We start from the raw sequence: 22,640 nt of genomic DNA, 5'->3' as shown, positions 1-22,640 counted from the left end.
CCATCATCTTTCTCCCCTTCTTTCCTTCCTTTAGTTGGCAAATATTTAGTGAATATCACCATGCCCAAGTGCCTTTCTGGGTGAGGATATAGCAGGGAATGAGTTAGATAAGTCTGTGCCCTCTTGGAGCTGACACCCGCTGTAGTTGGGGAGATAGGCAGGAAGCAGATAATTGCTATGAAGGAAAGAAAAGAGTGTAATAGAGAGTGTTGGAGGAAAACGAAGACTTCATAAGAGTGTGTGGCCAGAGAAGGCCTCTCTGAGGAGGGGGCGTTTGATGGAGACTTAAATGATGAGGAGGGACCACCTCTGTGTAGATCTAGAAAGGGTATAGCAAAGGTATGAGGTGGGGACTTCTTTGTGGGTTCAGTAACAGGAAGGAGACCAGTGGGGCTGGATCAGAGTTAGGGAGTTAGAGTCGTGTGAGGCAAGGAAGGAGAGGTAAGCGGGGGTGGTGGGCAGGCCATGCAGGACCATGGCCTGGATCTGGATTATACCACAAATGTGATGAAAATCAGTAGAGGCCTTATGGCTTTATTTATATTTTAAAACAGGGACTTGGACTCCATAGACCACCCCTAGAAGAGTCTGTGCATAGAATTCAGAGTCTATGAACTTGGATGGGAAAAAAATTACATCTCAATTTTTACTGTCTTCTGACCAAACCATAGCATGTCCCTCTATCATGAATATAGACAACAGACAACAGTAGTATTAGCGGTACTGAGACTTTGTCACCAAGAGAATGTACGCAGATTTTCAAATTCTCTTATAGTTGTTGCAGATCTCTCAAAACACTGTTTTCACTCATGATTGCTTTGAAATTACAGTAGTCATCAGATCTATTGCTGGATCTTGTTACTTAATGTGCTAATAAAGAAACCCATAAATGATTATATGACCACTCAAAATATGTTTGATGCCTATATTTTTTTAAATTTTAATTAATTAATTTTTTTTGAGACGGAGTCTCACTCTGTTGCTCGAGCTGGAATGCAGTGGTGTGATCTCAGCTCACTGCAACCTCTTCCTCCTGGGTTCAAGTGATTCTCCTTCCTCAGCCTCCCATGTAGCTGCAACTACAGGCACCCGCCACCACACCTGGCTAATTTTTTTTCTGTATTTTTTTGGTAGAGATGGGGTTCCACCATGTTGGCCAGGCTGGTCTCAAACTCCTGACCTCAACTGATTCGCCCGCCTTGGCCTTCCAAAATGCTGGGATTACAGGCATGAGCCACCGCACCCAGCCAAATTTTAATTAATTTATTTTATTTTATTTTGTTTTTTGGAGACGGGTGTCTCCCTTTGTTGCCTAGGCTGCAGTGCCATGGTGTGATCATAGCTTACTGCCACCTCAAACTCCTGGGTTCAAGGGATCCTCCCACCTCAGCATCCTGAGTAGCTGGGACCACAGGCATGCACCACCATGCCTGGCTAATTTTCCTTCTCCTCCTCCTCCTTCTCCTCCTGGTCCTCCTCCTCCTCCTCCTCCTCCTTCTCCTCCTCCTCCTCCTCCTCTTCCTCCTTCTCCTCTTCCTCCTTCTTGTTTTTTTCTTTTTGTAGAGACAGGGTCTTGCCATCTTGCCCAGGCTGGTCTCAAACTCCTGGGCTCAAAAGATTCTCACATCTAGCCTCCCAAAGTGCTGGGATTATAGGCATGAGCCACTGTGCCCAGCCAGTTTTTATTTTAGATTCAGGGATACATGTGTAGGTATGTTAAAAGGGTTATATTGCATGGATGCTGAGGTTTGGGGTATAATTGTTCCTGTCACCCAGTAGTGAACACAGTACCCAGTAGGAAGTTTTTCAGCCTTTGCCCTTCTCCCTCCCTTTGGAGTCCCTAGTGATGATGACTATAATTATGTGATTGATTTCATTTGAAATTCTATATATCTGGCTGGACATGGTGGCTCACACCTGTGACCCCAGCACTTTGAGAGGACGAGGTGGGTGGATCATCTGAGGTTGGGAGTTTGAGACCAGCCTAGCCAACATGGTGAAACCCCTTCTCTACTAAAAATACAAAAATTAGCTGGGCATGGGCATGGTGGGTGCACCTGTAGCCTCAGCTACTTGGAAGTCTGAGGCAGGATAATTGCTTGAACCCGGGAGGCAGAGGTTGCAGTGAGCCAAGCAAGACTGAGCCACTGCACTCCAGCCAGGGTGACAGAGGGAGACTCCATCTCATCTCAAAAAAAGAAAGAAAGGGAGAGAGAAGGGAAAGAAAGAAAAGAAAGAAAAAGAAAGAAAGAAGAAAGAAAGAAAGAAAAAAGAAAGATCCTATATATCATATGTTATGTTTTTAATTCTGAGAAGAGGGCAATAGGGTTTTTTTTTTTTTTCAGATGCTGAAGAATTCAGGGCACAAAAACATTTAGAACTCTATTGTTTTAGACCCCTCTCTGCCTGCCTGGGGGCGAATGGATGGTCTGGGGTAGAAGGATGGTGGTTTGGACCAGGACAGTCACTGTGGACAGGAAGAGATGTAGAGGGAACTGGGAAGACTTGCATTGCAGATGGATTGGATGGATGGGGAGAGGAAGGGAAGGTGGGATTAAGGCTGACCCCTAAGTCTCTGGTCTGAGAAACTAGACAGGGATGTGATTAAATGTTTCCCATCTGAACTTCTCACCATGAGACCTTCTGCAAACTGGGATGCACTTTCCCCATTCTTTCCTCTCTCTGGTGATTCAGAACGAAACCCACAGACACCTCTCTAGGCTTCTGGAGGAAAGGGGAATTTTCATTGAGAGTCATGCTAGGGAGGAACAGGAGTTAACAAATACTTTAATCAACAAGCTAAGGGTTATAGGAAATCAGAAAAATGCTGGTAATAAGACTTGATTTCTAGTCTTATTCATTAGATTCAATTCAGTGGGCATTTAATGGGGGCTTACCAGGTTCCGATATGAGTTAGGGATACACGAAGAATAAGATATGCCTCTGGTCTGCTAGAGTTTCAGTCTGGCAGAGGAAAAGTACACATAAGCAAATGCATTGACTTGGGAGACGTGTAGCACAGGGCAGGTGGGTCTCGTTTTGTGGGGCCAAAAGATTATGCAACTTGGAGTCCCTTTGAAAGAAAAAGACAATGTTTGAAACAAAAATTAGGTATGGGGCCTTGAAAGGGTTCACTGTAAATGGGGGGCCCTGAAGCATAAGTGTTGCCCGCTTCACAGTTGATCCACATCTGGAGGGAGGTGACCATGGAGGTGTTACTGGGCTGGGGTCGCTGGGAAAGGGAAGGCAGGGTGGACATTGTTTCACAGGATAGAGTGCTAGGACTTCAGAACCCTTAAGCTGGATTCTGAGATGATTAGCAGCAAGAGTGAGAGAGGTCAGGAGCACAGGAGTACCCAGTCCACTGCCATACACGGAATAAGCAGAGGCACCCCCAGGGGGTCAGGGAATAGCGTTCAGCTGTCGAAAAGCAGGGATGTTGATCAGCAGTGACTGTTTGGGTGGGTGGGGGTGAGACACTGGGATATTTATTTACTCAGACCAGGTACGTGTTTCAAATCCCAGAGGTATGAATGGATTTAGTGTGGCCTTCTGGTATGGGTTTCCAGACATCAACTATGCACCCAAGCAAATATCCAGATATACTCTTTTTTTGTGTGTGACACAAACAGTACCACCTCATACCCTCTGTTCTGCCTCTTGAGCTTTCCCCTCAACAGGACATCCTGCAGATTGTTCCATATCAGGACACAAAGAGACTCCTCATTCTTGCTGGTGACTGCATAGTATTCCACTGTAGAGCTCTGCCCTCATTCATCCAACCCGTCCTGTCTTGCTGCATGCTCAGCTACCTTCTACTCTTTTGCCAGAATGCCACTTGCTGCTGGGAATAGCCTTCTAGAGAGGTCATTTTGCACCTCTCTAGAAGGCTATTCCCAGCCTTCTAGAGTGAGAATAGATAAATTTTTAGCAGTAGAATGGCTGAGTTGAAGGCTGTGTGCAGTTGTAATTTTGATAGACATTGCCAAATCACCCTCTCACCAGCATGTACAAGAATGTGTGTTTCCCCACACTCCCCAGTGTGGTATTACACACTATTTTTATATTTGGTGATCTGAGAGGTAAAAATGATATCTCAGTGCAATTGCAGTCGTGTTTATCTTATTGCGAGTGAATCTGAGTGTATTTCCATCCAGAGCTGTTCACATTAATTTCACTGGGCACTCTCCAGACCTGTCTGTCAGCCACATTACTACTGGGTTGTCAGTTTTTTACTTATGGATTTGTAATCACTATTTTTTTCTTCTTCTTTTTTAATTATATAGAGTTATTTGCAAAATCACTCTTTGTATATTAAAGAAATGAGCCCCTTCTGGCCTGGGCAGGGTGGCTCACGCCTGTAATCCCAGCTCTTTGGGAGACCGAGGCAGGTGGATCACGAGGTCAGGAGATCGAGACCATCCTGGCTAACACGGTGAAACCTCGTCTCTAATAAAAATACAAAAAAATTAGCCAGGCGTGGTGGCGGGCGCCTGTAGTCCCAGCTACTTGGGAGGCTGAGGCAAGAGAATGGGGTGAACCTGGGAGGCGGAGCTTGCAGTGAGCCAAGATGGTGCCACTGCACTCCAGCCTGGGCAACAGAGTGAGACTCCATCTCAAAAAAAAAAAAAAAAAAAAAAAGAAATGAGCCCCTTCGGTTGAATTGCTTATATATTTTCCCAGTTTGTTCACTTCCTGGCACATCAAATTGGTCTTTAGAATAATAGCATTGGGAAGAATTGAGGGGCATATGCCAACCCCCACAATTTCCCAGAAGGAAAAAAATTGTAAGTAACATGTTATAGCTTTCAACTCTACATAAAATTTGCCAAGTAAATGATGAAGCATCAGTCTTGGTTCATTAACATATCTATGTGGAACACCTAATGGGTGCCAGGTGCTGTTCTAGGCACTGAGGATATAGCAGTGATTGAAACAGTCAAGATCATGCTCTCATGGAGCTGACGTTCCAGTGAGAGGGGCATGTCATGAATGAGTAAACAGGAGGAGCGATGCCTGGAGATGGTGTTAAGCCTTGTGAGGGAGATGAAATGGGGTGATAAGGGGAGGCCAGGCCGGGGGCTGGTATAGACTGGGTGGTCAAAGAGGGCATCTCTGAGAGGGTGACTTTGTGTTAGGATCCAGGCATTAGTGTCAGAAGTAGAACTGCCCAGGAGAGGGAACAGCATGTATAGAGGCCCTGAGGCAGGAACAAGCTTGGTGCATTTGAAAAAAAACAGAAAAGGGCTAAATTGCTGGAGCACAGCCAAGGAGGGATAGGGCAGTGGGAGATGAGCAGGGAGACGAACACAGGCCTCAGTATAAAGGGACTCGTAGGCAGGTGAGGGGTTTTGTTTGCATTGTTGAGGGCTATGAGAAGCCATTGGATTGTGTGTGTAAGGCGGTTTTGCTTTTTCTTTCAGAAATGTTTAAACGTAAAAGTAGAGAGAATTGTGTCATGAACCCCACATACTCTTCACCAAGCTCAATAGATACCAACATTTTGCCCGTCCTATTGGCAAATAGGATTTCATCTAAACTCCTCACTTTTTTTGGTGGGTGGAGGATTGGATTTTTTTTCCTCTCCCTCTTTCCCTACCTCATCCCCCCCTTTTTCCCTTTATTTTACTCTATTTTTTACTCACCACTATACAAACAAGACTTTTTTTTTGAGATGGGGGTCTCACTATGTTGCCCAGGCTGGTCTTGAACTCCTGGCCTCAAGCAGTCCTCCTGCCTCAACCACCCAAGGTGCTGGGATTACAGGCACATACCACTGTGCCTGGCCCTGTCTTAAAAAATACTTTTATTAAAATATAATGCATATATAAAGGTGCACAAATCATAGGTATACAGCTGTGAGCACACCCATGGAACTGGTACCCAGATCTAGAAATAATGTGGCCAGCTCCCAGAAGCCCCCTGGTGTCCCTTTTCAGTCTTTACTCCCCAAACTTCAACCATTAGAATCGTACAGGATGTTCTCTGTCATGACTAGCTCTCTCACTGATTATGTTTGGGAAGTCTACGTTGTGGCATGTAACCATGACTTGTGGACTGCTCATTCTCATTGCTGTAGCTTCCACTGAAACAGTTTCTTTACCCATTCTACTGTTGTGCGCGCTTGGGCTATCTTCAAGTCTTGCCTATTTCAAATGGTCCACGTGAACATTGTAGTACATGTCTTGTGGTAAACACATACACATGTATGGTGGGTTACATGCAGGAGTGGAGTTGCTGGGTCATAAGCGTGGTGTATGTTCAGCTTTCTTTCTTTCTTTTTTTTTGAGATGGAGTCTCGCACTGTTGCCCGAGCTGGAGTGCAGTGGCGCAATCTGAACTCACTGCAACCTCCGCCTCCCGGCTTCAAGTGATTCTCCTGCCTCAGCCTCCCAAGCAGCTGGGATTACAGGCGCCCACCACCACGCCCAGCTAATTTTTTGTATTTTTAGTAGAGACGGGGTTCCACTATGTTGGCCAGGCTGGTCTCAAACTCCTGACCTCGTGATCCTCCTGCCTCGGCCTCCCAAAGTGCTGGGATTACAGGCATGAGCCACCAAGCCCAGCCAGTTTTCTTAGATAGCGCCTATATTAGTTTGCTAGGGCTGCCAAAACAAAGAACCACAAACTGGGTGACTTGAGGTAAATATATTGCCTCACAGTTCTGGAGGCTGGAAGTCAGAAATCAAGCTGTCAGCAGGGTTGTGAGGGAAGGATCTGTCCCTTCTGAGGGCTGTGAGGGAGAGATCTGTTCCAGGCCTCTCTCCTTGGCTTGCACGTGGCTGTCTTTTCCCTGTGTCTCTTCACATCATCTTCCCGTTATCCATGTCTATGTCCAAATTTGCCCTTTTTATAAGGACACAAGTCATATAGGATTAGAGCCCACCCTAATGACCTCATTTTAACTTGATCATCTGCTAAAGACCCTATCTCCAAATAAGGTTAATCTCTGAGGTTCTGGGGGTTAGGATTCCAACTTACCTTTTTGGGGGGTGGCAGGGAGTGGGGGGAGACACTGCAACCTATAACAGTGCTAAAGAGCTTCCCGGAGTGGTTGTACTAATTTACACTATTTGCTGGAGTATTTTAAAGCTAATTCCAGACATGAAATCATTTGCCTTGGGAGTGTTTTTTGTTTGTTTGTTTTGTTGTGTTTTTTGAGACAGAGTCTTGCTCTGTCACCCAGGCTGGAGTGCAGAGACACAGTGGCATGATCTCAGCTCATTGCAATCTCCACCTCCGGGTTCAAGCGATTCTCCTGCCTCAGCCTCCCGAGTAGCTGGGACTACAAGTGTGTGCCACCATGCCTGGCTAATTGTTTGTATTTTTAGTAGAGACAGGGTTTCACTGTGTTAGCCAGGATGGTCTCGATCTCCTGACCTCGTGATCCGCCCAGCTCGGCCTCCCAAATTGCTGGGATTACAGGTGTGAGCCACCGTGCCCAGCCAGGAGTGTTTTTAAAGGAGGAAAGACCTGGTCCGGTTTACAATTTTATTATTTATTTATTTATTTGTTTATTTTTGAGATAGAGTCTTGCTCTGTCACCCAGGTTGGAGTGAAGGGGCGTGATCTCGGCTCACTGCAACCTATGCCTCCTGGGTTCAAGCAATTCTCCTGCATCAGCCTCCGGAGTAGCTGGGACTATAGGCGTGTACCACCACACCTGGCTAATTTTGTATTTTTAGTAGAGATGAGATTTTGCCATGTTGGCCAGGCTGGTGTTAAACCCCTGGCCTCAGGTGTGTCCGCCTGCCTCAGCCTCCCAAATTGCTGGGATTACAGGCATGAGTCACCACACCCGGCCTGGCTTACATTTTTAAATGATTCTATTTGTTCTGCGGAAATGTTAAAACAAGGAAAATATTTCATCAAGAAAGAAAGGGTAGCCGGGTGCAGTGGCTCACGCCTGTAATCCCAGCACTTTGGGAGGCAGAGGTGGACAGATCACAAGGTCAGGAGATTGAGACTATCCTGGCTATCATGGTGAAACTGTCTCTACTAAAAATACAAAAAATTAGCTGGGAGTGGTGGCGGGCACCTGTAGTCCCAGCTACTTGGGAGGCTGAGGCAGGAGAATGGCGTGAACCCAGGAGGTGGAGATTTCAGTGAGCCGAGATCACACCACTGCACTCCAGCCTGGGCGACAGAGCGAGACTCTGTCTCAAAAAAAAAAAAAAAAAAAAAAAAAGAAAGAAAGGGTAAATAAAGAGTGAGCCCTCCCAGGACTGCCCAGTTGGGACTCTCTGGTACCCCATGGTAGAGAGAAGCCTCTGGGTGCCCTTAGCTCAGGGATGCCATTCAGAGACCGAGTGGACGATCCCTCACTGCCCAGTGCCAGATCGCCATGTGGAGCAGCTTCCTGGTTTCAGCCCCTCAAGGTTCAGGTGATGCAGAGAGGATGAAACCCAGCCAGGACTCAGGCTGTCTTTCTGTCCACCCCGCTCCCTGCCAGGACATACAGCAGCTCCTCCAGCTCCAGCAGCTGGTGCTTGTGCCAGGCCACCACCTCCAGCCACCTGCTCAGTTCCTGCTACCGCAGGCCCAGCAGAGCCAGCCAGGTAAGGCCCCCACCCCAGATGGCCTCCCTGACGCCTCCACAGAACTTCCTCACCTTCCCCTCCCCCTCACCCTGTGTATTTCCCCTTGTCTCTCCAGGCCTGCTACCGACACCAAATCTATTCCAGCTACCTCAGCAAACCCAGGGAGCTCTTCTGACCTCCCAGCCCCGGGCCGGGCTTCCCACACAGGTGAGACTGTCCATTGAGTGCACCAGGCCAGGCCAGCAGCAAGGCCTGCTGAAAGCTGGGTAAACGGGGGTGGGGGATGAGTGAGAGTCTCCTTTCCATTTGACCCAGCCACACTCTGCCAGTGATTTGCTGTGAGACCTCAGGCAAGCCCATCTCCCTGTCTGGGTCAGCCTCTTCCTCTATAGAATGAGGGGAGCTGGCCCAGACAAGTGGTTCTTAACCCTTTCTAGCACATGGGCTCCTTTGAGAATATGATGAAAGATTTAGATCTGATCCCCATTCCCCCAAAATGCTCATGTGTAAAAACACACAAAATTGCAGGGGGCTGCGAGCCTTTAGGCTACAAATGCCTCGGGCCTCTTCCAGCACTGCAACGGAGGATTCTCTGAACAAGGCATTCGTTAGGTGATTATTTCACATCCACTTCCCAGACTGCAGACTGAAAACAAGGCCCACAGGTGTCTTTTATTTGGCCGTTGTCAACTAAATTCCCAGAAAGCACCACATTTCCAGCTCCTCTTGATAAACCAGAAAATCTGGCAGGGCTGTACCTATGTCTATGTGGTGGCTTGGCGCAGTGAGCAGTTGGCCTGGCCACTGGCAGGAGCAGAGGACCCTTAGAGAGGGTGCCAGCTCTCCAGGCCACCTTGGCACCTGGACCCCGAGGCCTTTCTTTCAGTTTGCTGCCTGAGTTCTAGACTTTAATGATAATTTTCACTACCTTTTATGAATTTCAAAGTTTTTTTCTACCCATTTTTTATAGCCCTTTAAAAAAATATATGTGAACTATTTCAGAAGGACTGACTGAAGAGATTAGAGACTAATACAGGTCTTAACTGCAGTTCTGAAATCCCAAATGCTCAGAAAGTCAAGTTGTTCTTCCACCATTGGCATGAGAACTCATTTGACTGCAAAACCTGCCCTGCCATGATATAAGCCAGTGTATGACTTTTCTTTGTCCCTCTTGGTATGGCATTTTTGCTGCTGCAAAACTGTTACTGTATCTGATTAAGGAGTAATATCCTTGACCCTAGTGGGGGTGGGGGCCGGGCCACATTATCTATGATATACATCCTATGTAGGCTTTCTTTCTTTCTTCTTGTTTTTTTTTTTCGAGATGGAGTCTCGCTCTGTTGCCCAGGCTGGAGTGCAGTGGCTCACTATCAGTTCACTGCACCCTCTGCCTCCCAGGTTCAAGCAATTCTCCTACCTCAGCCTCCCAAGTAGCTGGGATTACAGGCATGCGCCACCACACCCAGCTAATTTTTGTATTTTTAATAGAGATGGGGTTTCACCATGTTCGCCAGGCTGGTCTCGAACTCCTGACTTCAGGTGATCCACCTGCCTCGGCCTCCTAAAGTGCTGGGATTACAGGCATGAGCCACTGTGCCTGGCTGCCTATGTAGGTTTTCTGAAAACTGAAACAGGCACGGTGGTGCATGCCTATAGTCTCAGCTACTTGTGAGCCTGAGGCAAGAGGATCACTTGAGCCCAGGAGTTTGAGGCCAGCCTGGGCAACATAGCAAGACTGCTCTCTAAAACAACAACAACAAAACCTGAGAGGGGTGAGAGTGGGTGGATGATGAGAAATTACTTAATGGGTACAATGTACACTGTTTGGGTGATGGATACACTAAAAGCCTACGCTTCATCACTACACAATACATTTGTGTAACAAAATTGCACTTGTACCCCTTAACATTTTGGTTTTTGTTTGAGACAGGGTCTTACTCTGTCACCCAGGCTGGAGTGCAGTGGTGTGATCACAGCTTACTGCAGCCTCAGCCTCCTGGGCTCAAGTGAAGCAGTCCCCAGCCCTCCTGAGTTGCTGGTACTACAGTCACGCCCCACATGCTTGGTTAATTTTTAAAATTTTTGTAGAGATAGGGTTTCGCCATGTTGCCCAGGCTAGTCTCAAATTCCTGTGCTCAAGCGATCCTCCCACTTTGGCTTCCTAAAGTATTGGGATTACAGGTGTGAGCCATTGCACTCGGCTGTCCTTAAATTTATACAAAAAAAAAAAAAAAAAAAAAAAAAGGCAGGGCGCAGTGGTCACCCCTGTAATCCCAGCACTTTGGGAGGCCAAAGCGGGTGGATCACCTGAGGTCGGGAGTTCAAGACCAGCCTGACCAACATGAAGAAACCCCATCTCTACTAAAAATACAAAATTACCCGGGTGTGGTGGCATATGCCTATAATCCCAGCTACTCGGGAGGCTGAGGCAGGAGAATCACTTGAACCCAGGAGGCAGAGGTTATGGTGAGCCAAGATCGCACCATTGCATTCCAGCCTAGGCAACAAGGGTGAAACTCCATCTCAAAAAAAAAAAAAAAAAAAAAAAATTCCTAAACATCTGCCCCAGCATTTTGGAGAATAATGGATAAAGGATCTGAGCGACAAACATCCCTGTACCCACCAACTGCTTCATATCCTTTATTGTTAGGGCAATGAAGAATCCCAGATAGAGCTGTTGCTTTTTTGTAAATCTCTCTAATTGCCCTCCCAGTCCTTTTTTTTTTTTTAACTTTTACTTTATTTGCAATCTACTCATTGCTTAGGACTTAATTTCTTAAGAGCTGTTTTAGATTCACAGCAAAACTGAGTGGAAGATACAGAGCTATCCCATCTATCTCTGCCCCTACACATGCACAGCTTCCCACATTATCTACATCCCCAACCAGAGTGGTACAAGCGTAACAGGTGATGAACCTACATTGACACATCACTATTACCCAAAGTTCATAGCTGACATTAGGGTTCACTCTTGGCATTGTACAGTCCATGGGTCTGCACGACCTACTCATTTTTAACCCGATTCTCTCAACAGCCCCACTGGGTAGACAGAACAGCAGTGATTGTTCCCATCCTGCAGAGGGGGAAAGTGAGGCCTGGGCTAAGCAGTGATTTGGTGGCAGGGCCAGTCCTTGATTCCCAGGTTGAGATGAGGATGAACCACTGCCTCCAGCTTCAGGGAAAGAGCCCTGGCACAAAAAGCTGGCTGCTCCTTCTGGGAGTTCGCAGGCGTGAAGGGACAGTGCAGAGAGTCCCAGGCAATGAGGAAACCCATGTGGGGCAGCAGAGTCGGACCTTTAAAGGGATTAACAGTGCATGTGGAGGGACCTTTGAAGGGATTGACAGTGCTTGTGGAGGAAGGCGGGGGGAGTCTGCAGGCGGCGGATGGAACGCAGGGGCGAAGAGGGCGGGAGGGGGACTGTGCACCCATCGCTGAGCCCCATCCTGGTCCTCCGCCCTGCATCCCACCCACCTGCCCACCCCACCAGGCCGTGACCCGCCCTACGCTGCCCGACCCGCACCTCTCGCACCCGCAGCCCCCCAAATGCTTGGAGCCACCATCCCACCCCGAGGAGCCCAGTGATCTGGAGGAGCTGGAGCAATTCGCCCGCACCTTCAAGCAACGCCGCATCAAGCTGGGCTTCACGCAGGTCTGGAGGCACCTTGCAGGCTGGGCGGTGGGCGTGGGGGCGTGGCCAGTTGATAGATGCCGCGAGGGGCGTGGCCAGTGGGTGGGCGGAGCGGGCCCAGTGCCGGAAGGCCCCACCCTGACTTCGGGCCCTTCCCCGCCCCACTGGCCCAGGGTGATGTGGGCCTGGCCATGGGCAAGCTCTACGGCAACGACTTCAGCCAGACGACCATTTCCCGCTTCGAGGCCCTCAACCTGAGCTTCAAGAACATGTGCAAACTCAAGCCCCTCCTGGAGAAGTGGCTCAACGACGCAGGTGGGACCAGGCTGGGGTTCCCGCGTAGGGGGCGGGCAGTGGCCGCTGGCCGCGGGAGGCCCCTTCTCATGCTCACGTCTCCCCCGGCGCACAGAGACTATGTCTGTGGACTCAAGCCTGCCCAGCCCCAACCAGCTGAGCAGCCCCAGCCTGGGTTTCGACGGCCTGCCCGGCCGGAGACGCAAGAAGAGGACCAGCATCGAGACAAACGTCCGCTTCGCCTTAGAGAAGAGTTTTCTAGCGGTGAGGCCCCCCTCTCCTGGGTGGCCCTCACCTGAGGGGTGGCGGGCGGTGGGCCTCGGGCTAACGAGCCCTCTGCCTGCAGAACCAGAAGCCTACCTCAGAGGAGATCCTGCTGATCGCCGAGCAGCTGCACATGGAGAAGGAAGTGATCCGCGTCTGGTTCTGCAACCGGCGCCAGAAGGAGAAACGCATCAACCCCTGCAGTGCGGCCCCCATGCTGCCCAGCCCAGGGAAGCCGGCCAGCTACAGCCCCCATATGGTACCAAGAGCCCGCCTGGGGGGTGGGGAGACCACAGAGCTCCGCAGGCACCTGTGTGAAGCCCACCCTACCTGGTTGTCCACAGAGCCTAGAACAGAGACAAGAAGAGTCACTCTTGGAGACAGGCCATCACGTAGATGGGCACAGTCACACAGGGACGGTTTCCAGGGAACTGTGGTCTTACATGGGGGATACAAGCACCCCTAGATACACACCGACATAGCCAGACACAGAGTTATCACAGTGCCATAGCCACACAGGAAGGGATATATGTCCAGGGACGTGGTCCAGGTTAGAACACACAGGCTCACAACCACACAGAGGCAGGGAGAGGCACTTATTTGCCGTTCGGGGAAATTGTCACACCCATGGGTGTACTCTCAGGTCCACAGCTATACACAGGCCCACTTGATATCAGACACAGCTGGGACATCCTTTATCCCATCCTTTTATTTCCATTTCTGGAAAGAGCTGTGATGCTCCAGAGAGGAGCCCCTGCCCCCATCGGTGTGAAGGAGGCACTGTCTGAACTGAGTTCTAAAGGACAAGGGAGAGTTAGCCAGCCACAAGAAGGCAAAGAGCCTTCCTGGGCCAGTGTGTACTAAGGCCTAGAAGCCAGGGTGTGCCCAGCCCAATTTGAGAAATTCCAGTGCAATTTAGTGTGGTTGGTGCTGCAGTTTATATGAATGAGGTTGGGGAAGGAGTGGGGGCATGTACCCCAAGTTTTACAGTGAAGAGCTGGAACTTGAACCATGGGCAGTGAGGAGGTAAGGAGTGGTTTTGAGCTGGGGAAGGAGACAGTCACATTTAGTGAGGTTTCTGGGGCTGATGCAAAGGTGAGACTGGAGGTGGGGTGGCCAAGAAGGAAGCTGGTGGTCCCAGAAAATCAAGTAATATGACATCTCAACACCCCGATGCAAAGATATGCATCCGTTTAGCCTCGCACTTTAGATCTGCTCTTTCCCTGCCTGGGTCACTTTGAACAGTCTCTCCTGCATTGCTTGCCAACCCCACTGGTAAAAGGGTGGTGTTTGCTTGTCCAGGGAAAAGAGTTTTAGTTTTGCAGAACCAACAATATCAGGAGCATGTAGAGCAGCCACTCTTCCGGTGCAGTCACTTCAGACAGGACGCAACCCTGCAAAGACTAGCCAGATGGGGCGGTGTCAGAAGAGAGGTGGGGAGTGTTCTCAATGGAGAATTAGCCCTTCCTGCTTGTGGCTCAGGATCAGCTAGGGCAAGTGTGAAGAAAGCATGTGGAATAATACAAATGCAGCATTGTGCCAAAGCCCCCTGCCCCCATCCTGGGATGGAGGAGTGGGGTCCTACAGGGAGCATCACGGGGGCTGCTGGCAGACAGTGGCTAACGACACCTCCTTTCTTCTCTCCTCAGGTCACACCCCAAGGGGGCGCGGGGACCTTACCGTTGTCCCAAGCTTCCAGCAGTCTGAGCACAACAGGTCAGGGAGGGCAGAAAATGGTGAGGGGGGACTGGGAGGATGTGGCAGAGGCTGGAGCCTGAGGTTCCCAAGTGGCTCTGGGTGTCCATGGGCCTCAAGACTGGGCCTGGGGAGTGTGGGTGGGGGAATGGGAGAGACAGTGGGAAGAGGGTAGGACTCACCCCTCCTCTGCAGGAGCAACTCAGCTTTAATCTGCTTTACGATTTCATATGAGAAAAGCATGGGCCTGGTAAAAGGTGAGGCACTTGAGTTTTGTACCTGGCCTCTGTCATTTTTAAGCTGTGTGAATTCAAGCGCTTATTTTATCCTTCTAAGCCTCAGTTTTTATAAAATTATTATGAATGTGTAAAACATAAAAAGATATAAATACATGTATGTAAGAGTGTATGTGTATGTACATATACACACATACATGCATACATACATAGTCTTGTATCCAGAGTTCCCCTCCCTCTTCCTGGGACACGGTAAGTTTATATGTATGGTTATACACCATATATATAATAATAATATAAAATTCGCTGGGTGTGGTGGCTTATGCCTATAATCCCTGCTCTTTGGGAGGCCAAGGCATGTGGATCACCTGAGGTCAGGGGTTCGAGATTAGCCTGGCCAACATGGTAAGCCCTGTCTCTACTAAAAATACAAAAATTAGCTGGGCGTGGTGGCGTGTGTCTGTAATCCCAGCTACTCGGGAGGCTGAGGCAGGAGAATCACTTGAATCCGGGAGGAGGAGGTTGCAGTGAACTGAGATCACACCACTGCACTCTAGCCTGGTGACAGAGTGAGATTCCATCTCAAAAAAAAAAAAAAAAATATATATATATATATATATATACACACACACACATAATATATATATACATAATATATATATACATAATATATATACACATAAAACAACATATTGCCCCTCCCCAGGCTAGAAAATAGTAAGTGGAGATTTATAAAGTAGTAAGTGCTTGCCTGGCACTGTACTAAACTCTTTCTAAACTGCATTGACTGACTTAATTCTCAAACTCATTTTATGAGATAGGGTCTATTATTATCCCCATTTTCCAGACAAGGGATCTGAAGGTCAGAGAGGTTAAGGCACTCACCCAAGGGCACCACTGGGATGAGACAGAGCCAGGAGTTTCTACCCCAGCAGTCTGGCTGAGTCTGGGCCCTCAGCCCCTGCCAGGTTGCCCATCCCTCAGATGTGGCAGTGTGCCTGGCACCCTTCGCCCCTCCCCAGCCCCTAGAGGGAGCCATAGGGCTTTGTCTCCTGGGCACCCCTGTTTCTAGTCGGTAAAAAAGTGGTTCAGGGCAGGGAGTGTAGAGTGCCAGGGCTCAGCAGGAAGCAGCTGCTCTGACTTCCATTGTTATGACAGGGGTCACCATGGCAGAGGCACAGGAAAATGACTCTGGGAAGAGAGGGCAGGGAGGTCTAAGGCTGTTCTGACTGAGGAGATGCTGCATGAGCTGGGCGGGAGGACAAGTAGGAGCTGACCCCAGGTTCCTCAGTGGGGGACGAGTGGAAGCTGAAGACCCCATCTTTCTGTCTCTCTCTGGCAGTTACTACCTTATCCTCAGCTGTGGGGACGCTCCACCCCAGCCGGACAGCTGGAGGGGGTGGGGGCGGGGGCGGGGCTGCGCCCCCCCTCAATTCCATCCCCTCTGTCACTCCCCCACCCCCGGCCACCACCAACAGCACAAACCCCAGCCCTCAAGGCAGCCACTCGGCTATCGGCTTGTCAGGCCTGAACCCCAGCACGGGGTAAGTGGGTGCACGTGGGAAGCTGTGGGGAGAAGCAGGGTCGCTGCTGCTTCTAGGGTGGGGAGCGGCACCCCAGTTATGTTGGCAGGTCCCTGCCCCTGCTAATGCCTCTGCTTTGCCTCTTGCAGAAGCACAATGGTGGGGTTGAGCTCCGGGCTGAGTCCAGCCCTCATGAGCAACAACCCTTTGGCCACTATCCAAGGTGCGTGCTGCCTCATGTCACACCCATCGTCACCAGCCCTATCCTCTGGGGCCTCGAGCCCTGCCATTGCTGCTCCAGCCATGCCATCCCGCCCCTGCTCACTGCATTGCTCGCCTCTTCATACCCATCTCACCTTTGGGGAAGGTGTGAGGGGTGCTGATGGGGGTCAGTGGGACCGATGGGGAGATGGGGGGCACTCTGGGCAGGATGCTGGAAGGCAAAGGTCTCCCCTGGCCCGGCGTGCCCTTAGCCCAGCCTCTCTCTCTCCCCGCCAGCCCTGGCCTCTGGTGGAACCCTGCCCCTTACCAGCCTTGATGGCAGCGGGAATCTGGTGCTGGGGGCAGCCGGCGCAGCCCCGGGGAGCCCTGGCCTGGTGACCTCGCCGCTCTTCTTGAACCATGCTGGGCTGCCCCTGCTCAGCACCCCACCTGGTGTGGGCCTGGTCTCAGCAGCGGCTGCGGCTGTGGCAGCCTCCATCTCCAGCAAGTCTCCTGGCCTCTCCTCCTCATCCTCTTCATCCTCATCCTCCTCCTCCTCCACTTGCAGCGAGACGGCAGCACAGACCCCTGGAGGTCCAGGGGGGCCCGAGGCAGGGTCCAAACCTGAGTGAGGGCCAGCCATGCCTCCCCTCTCATTCCTCTGGTCCCTGCCTTGGTCCCTTGCCTGGGAAGAGGGCGAGGAGGCCAGTGGTGGGGACGCAGAGGGTCCTCAGAGCAGGAGTGACAAGGGAGGAAAGACCAAAAAAACAACCAACCAAAAAAAAAAAAAAAAAAAAAAAAGGAAAGAAACTAACCAACAAAAGAGAAAACCAAAAATAATCACAACAGAAACCAGCTGCCCCAAAGGAACCAGAGGTGAAAAACAAACAAACAAAAAAAACAAAAACAAACCAAAAAAAAAAAAAACCCCACAAAATCAAACAAACCAAAAAACCAGTCGCGAGCCAGACCTCAGCGTGCTCACCCTCACTGCTACGACGCCAAATAAAAACCCCAGCCAGGGGCGGAGAAGCCTCCAGCAGGTCAGACCTCATGCCACCGAGCCCTGGCTGTGGGACCAACCCCCAACCCTGCCTCCCCCGTGGGGGCTACAGAAGGAAAAAGAGAAGATGCCAGCTTCCTAATCCCAGCCCCCAGCCCTGGGCCAGCGAAGACAGGGCACAGCCTGGGCAGATGGGCTGGGGCTTAGCACCACCCACCAAATGTTCTTTTCCAGAAGGTGAAAGAGAAAGGGCCTGAACAACCTTACACCAAATATTCAGTAGCTTCATCCAAAGGATGTACAGAATTTTTAGCATTGTGCTCAACAGAATGTGTCCCTACCATGTGTCCCCTTCTCCCCTGGCCCCCAGCTCTCCCCACCTGGGCAGGGGGTCTTGCTTTAACCTCCTCCCTCCCCCCAGCAGGGGAGAGTTCAAGGGAAGGCCTGCGGACAACTTTTCATCCCCTGTTCCTCCCTCTTTTCCCCTTTGAAGGGTGGGCTAGGCCATTTTGCCAAGTTCTAGCTCTCACAAGTCCCTCCTCAACCCTGTCACCCTCCTCTGCTCTGGAACTGACTCCCTCCCCAGCCTATGGGAAGGTGGAAATTTCAGGCAAGAGGGGATGAAGACATTCAGTTGAGGGCATTCACTTGTCTTTTTCCATCCTGTCTGTTTCCCTGAAAAAAAAAAAAAAATTCATATTCCAGTGCCTATCCGTGGGATCCTTCACGTTCTTTGACATTAACCAGAAACCAAAAAGAGAACTCACCTCGCTTTTCCCACCCTGTGCCCCTCTGGTACTGGCGAATGCCTCTCCCTCCCCCCACATGCACACACGCACACACCCCAGTGGTGGGGTTCCTCGAGATGGCATCCCCATCAGGGTCCATGTGGTGGAGACAGTGCCACAGCCTGTGGTCCCCATCTGAGAGGGCGCGGTGGTGGCCACCACTCCCACAAGACCTCCACAACTCTTGGCTGGACCCTGTGTTTGACCAGCCCCGGACACGTCTCCACTGACGACGGACAGAGGAGAGACACCACTGGGAGCCACCCTGCCCTCCTGCTATTGTGGAGGCCAACAAAGTTTTGAACTGAAAACCAAAAAAACAGAAACAAACAAACAATAAATTTAAACTAGAAAAAAGAATTTATATATATATATATAAATATATATATATATAAAAGGGAAAGAAGATGAGGACTCTTCAAGAATAAGATGGAACCGCGAGGCGGAGCCAAGCCCCTGCACCGGTGGTCCAGGCCCTTGTTCCCCAAGGCGGATGGAAGGACGGATGCTTCTTTCTCTTCACAAATACCTCATGGACGTCGTCTTTGGGAAAGCCGGAGGGGGCGGCTGGGGCAGGGCCTGTCCCTCGGCCAGGGCAGATGGAAGCGGGTGGGCGGGGCTGAGAGAGGGTGTCAGGGACAGGGGTGAAGAGCCCCAAACTCCCCTCCCAAATCAACTGAAAAAGCTTTAAAAAAAGACAGGAAAAAAAGGAGTAAGAAAGCAAAAAGAACAGATGAAGGAAAACTTAACAACTTTTGGGTGGTTTGATTCCTCCTTTGATTTCTTTTTCGGTTCTCTTTTGTCTGACCTCTCTCCTCCCCTCCTTCCTCTCTCCTCCCCTCCTTCCTCTCTCCTCCCCTCCTTCCTCTCTCCTCTCCTCCTTCCTGTCTCCTCTCTCTCCCTTTGCTCTCCTCTCTTCTCTCTCAATCTTGTTCTTTCTGTGTCTCTCCTCAAACCAAAGTGTTGCAGTGAAGGACTCGAGCCATTGAAATCAGGGTGGGGCCTGACAGCCGTAGTGTGGCCCCTGCCCCTTGTTGGGCAGGAGCAGAGAGAGAGGAGAGCCCTGAGACCGCAGGGCTTTGGCCTGGGCAGCTTCCACTTTCTGCCGGACACTCTGAGGAGAGGCAGATGGAGCTCCAGGCCTCAGCGTTCTCTTTTTTCCTTGTCTCCCTTCTCCCACCCGGGAAATGAAACTGTTGGGCTGGGCGACGGAGGCAGCAGAGACTCGGCCATTGCAGGGGCCTCTGGGTGCCTTGTCCGGGCAGTGGTGAAGTAGCCGCCCCTCCCACCCCGGCACGATGGGGCCTGGCACCTTGTCTACCCAACCTCACCGGAATGTAAGCATCTCCGCTGAACGACTCCCTGCCCTTACCCTACCTCTGAGTTTGTCCATGTTTATTTCCTGAAGAGAGAAGGGACTGGCAAGAGGGCTTGGGCCCCAGCCCAAGGGTGGAGAGGGGGCCAAGGGCTCCTGACCAAATAGGAAGGACATTTGAGCAGAGCAAAATGAAAGGAATTACAACCAAAAACCCCCTCCGAGAAGACAGGCAGCATGGAAGGCATGGTGGAGATGACTCAAACAAAAACTATGATTCTAGACCAAAAAGGAAAAAAAAAAAAAAAAAAAAAGGAAAGAAAATCCAGGACTCACCACCACCCACTTCATCCTGCTTCCTCCCCATCAAGTCCCACCACCTGGGACCTCTCCCCACCCCAGTATGTGGGAGTGGGGTAAAGAGGAGAGGAGGAGCAGGGGGCAGGGATGGGGCAGATGCCCTGATGTTGGTGGAGGGACCCCTGTGCAGCCGGGGGTGCTGGGGACCCTCCCCATCCAACCCTCACACCTAGGAAAAGAAAAACAAGAAAAAAATTCCTGGGAGGGGGAAAAATAACCAAATCCCAAGCTTTAACTACAGCTGTGAAACCAAATATTGGGAAGGGGGTAGGAGGGAGGGAGGGGCAGGTGAGCCCCAGGTCTCCCCCTGGGCCCCCCTCCCCTGAGGACTCGAGATAAGGCACCAAATACCTCATAGAACTTTAATGTTAAAAAAAGGAAACCAAATATCGTTGGCTGGGGGCCAGCCAGGGCAAGGGGCTGGGGGGCTGGAGGGAGCCAGGGTTGGGAAGGTGATGGGGGAATTCATGCCCCCCACCCCCATCTGCCCCTTACACTCTGGTCCCCCGTCTCGACTCCGGGAAACAAAACTATCTCATCATTTTTATTTTGTGGTCTGTACAGAGCCTATGTCCGTGTGTCTGTGTGTGAGCGAGAGAGTTGGAGGGCTGGGGAGCTTTATGTGGGGGATGGGGAGGGCAACCCCAGGCTAGGCTATGGGCTAGGTTAGATGTCCGAGGTTGGGGGCCAAGGGCCTGGGCTAGAAAGAGAGGAGAGATGAGTGGGTTGGAGCAGTGGGGAGCCCTCTGAATTTCTCTTCTCCCCAACCCTGACCTCCTACTTAAGGGAGGGACAGAGACTGGGTCTACCCTAATGGTGGGCCTTTTCATTGTGCCAAAAAAAAAAAAAATTGATGCCAGTAACTAAACCACCTCTCTCTGTTCTCTTCTGGGGGGTGGGGTGGGTGTGTGTGTGGGGGTGGGTAGGGATGGGGAACCCAAGCCCCAGTAGGAGTTGGGGCTGAGATCAGGAGGAGGGGAAGGATATGAGTTTTCCATCCATCTCCCTGGAGAAGGCCATGACGGGCTCTCCAAGCCCTGGGGAGATCTGGCGAGGGACTAGCCAAGTCAGGGTGCCCTCTTGACTTGACTAGTTTTTCTAACCCACACGAATACCAGGGTGCCTCTCTCTTCCTCTAGCCCAGGGTAGGGGGACCTGAGTGAGAGAGAGAGTGAGACAGACAGCAAGATTGAGACACGCGGGCCCCCACTGGTCTCTGAGTGGGAAAGGCAAGTGCGAGAGATAAAGGCCTCCAAGAGAAAAAAGAAACAAACCAAAGATTTAACCATTAAAAAAAAAAAAAAAACCCACAGACAACTCCGCTACCTTTTTATATGTTGGAAAAAAAGTGAAAAAAAATTAAAAATAAAAATTAAAAAAAAAAAAAAACACAAAAACTCCAAGCCGCAAGTCCTTCATGCGGTTTAAACTTTGACCTCAGCAGTCTCCAAAGCAAGACGACGATGACAAAGGCGGAAACAAAGAAAAAATAATGTATATTTTTAAGTATTTGTCCTTGAATTGTTAGCTCCTTGTTAAACAAACAAAAGGAGAGAAAAATCCAGAGAGAAGTGTTGCTGGGACGGAGACAACTATTTACTATGTCTGTGACCCCTCCCTTCTGCCTCCCTCCCCTTCCTCTCTTTCCTGTCCTCTATCCTTGCTGCCCCTCCCCCAATATGTCCCCCAAACCCAGGGGCTCAGTATTTATTTATTTATATAATTGCAGGGTGACTGGGGGCCTCTCTCGGCAACTCGTAGAGAGCCTTTGGATAATGGCAGGGTGGGGAATGGGCGAGGAGTCTTTGGGAAGAGCAGGGGCCTGAACTTTCAACTCCTTTCTGGCCTCTTGTCCCACTGCTTCCACCATCACCTTCCAAATCCAGGGCTGCACTAGGGCAAGGTGACCACCCTACTTCGTAAAGACCTGATTGGCGCAGCCCGTTCTGGTGTGGGTGTCTTTCACCACCCAGAATGACCAGGTTGGAATGGGGGTGGGTGAAGTTGGAGGGGGTGGCAAGTACAAGGCAAGGGTGCCCAAGAACCGGCATCCAGAAATCAGCCCTGGAGTAGACCTGCCTTTCCTCCATCCTCACCAAGTTAGCCTCCCTTTCAGTTCCGTCTGACCCCTGTGTTGGTAGCCCCTTCCTTCCCTTCCTGTACCCCCTCCCTGTCTCTTCTCGTGGTAGCGGGTTAGTGTTTCAGTGTTCTTAACTCCAATCTGCTTGTTCATTGTACAATGTGCTTCTTTTAAGGCCCCATTTTTGTAACTTGAGTGTGTCATTCATCTGAACAACAAACATCAAAAAATAAAAAATTAAAAACTGTACAGAGAGAAATGATGCCTGCTCTCCCTTGGTCTCCTCTCTGTCCTGGGAAGAGTGGTGAAGAAATCAGGGTGTGGGGTTGGAGATCTGTATGCTGGGGAGGGGAGTGTTTTACTTCTGTTCCAATAGTGAATGTTCACAGTCTGGGCAACATAGAACTCTTCTCTAAAAAAGCCCCAAAAACTCAACTCGGCATGGTGGCATGTGCCTGTTGTCTAGTCCTAGCTACTTGGGAGACTGAGGTGGGAGGATTGCTTGAGCCCGGGATGTCAAGGCCGCAGTGAACCGTAATCGTGCCACTGCACTCCAGTCTGGGTAACAGAGAGAGACCTTGTCTAAAAAGCAAACAAAAACAAAAACAAAAAAAATTAAAATTTAAAAAATAGTGAATGTTTGGAAGTAAAACCTGCACAAATGTTCTTGCCAAAGAACCAAGTCTTTGAATTTAGGATGAATTCATACTTC

The 22,640-nt window shown here is 50.2% G+C and overlaps 1 protein-coding gene and 1 pseudogene across 39 annotated transcripts in view; both read left to right on the top strand.

Moving 5' to 3' along the window:
- POU2F2 (POU class 2 homeobox 2) overlaps positions 1-22,190 on the top strand; it is a 91,609-nt gene extending 69,419 nt beyond the window's left edge. For 10 of the 39 annotated variants that reach the window (XM_063801751.1, XM_063801756.1, XM_063801750.1 and 7 more), the window contains 10 exons: positions 8,453-8,558; positions 8,656-8,747; positions 12,029-12,190; positions 12,343-12,484; positions 12,579-12,727; positions 12,810-12,986; positions 14,377-14,443; positions 16,001-16,202; positions 16,331-16,548; positions 16,680-17,192. In XM_063801751.1, coding sequence (XP_063657821.1) covers positions 8,453-8,558; positions 8,656-8,747; positions 12,029-12,190; positions 12,343-12,484; positions 12,579-12,727; positions 12,810-12,986; positions 14,377-14,443; positions 16,001-16,202; positions 16,331-16,548; positions 16,680-17,014 — 1,650 coding nt within the window. In that variant the 3' untranslated portion in view covers positions 17,015-17,192. Of the gene's footprint in view, positions 1-8,452; positions 8,559-8,655; positions 8,748-12,028; positions 12,191-12,342; positions 12,485-12,578; positions 12,728-12,809; positions 12,987-14,376; positions 14,444-16,000; positions 16,207-16,330; positions 16,549-16,679 lie in introns of those variants that run through there. The other 29 variants (XM_063801745.1, XM_063801757.1, XM_016934239.4 and 26 more) reach the window with 10 other exon arrangements.
- Positions 18,907-19,549, top strand: LOC107969551 (uncharacterized; annotated as a pseudogene).
- Positions 22,191-22,640: the final 450 nt, after the last annotated feature.

The sequence above is a fragment of the Pan troglodytes genome, chromosome 20 (assembly GCF_028858775.2).
Source record: "Pan troglodytes isolate AG18354 chromosome 20, NHGRI_mPanTro3-v2.0_pri, whole genome shotgun sequence".
Lineage (NCBI taxonomy): Eukaryota > Metazoa > Chordata > Mammalia > Primates > Hominidae > Pan > Pan troglodytes.
The sequence above is the reverse complement of the archived record's forward strand: the minus strand, read 5'-3'. Positions and strand labels throughout refer to the sequence as shown.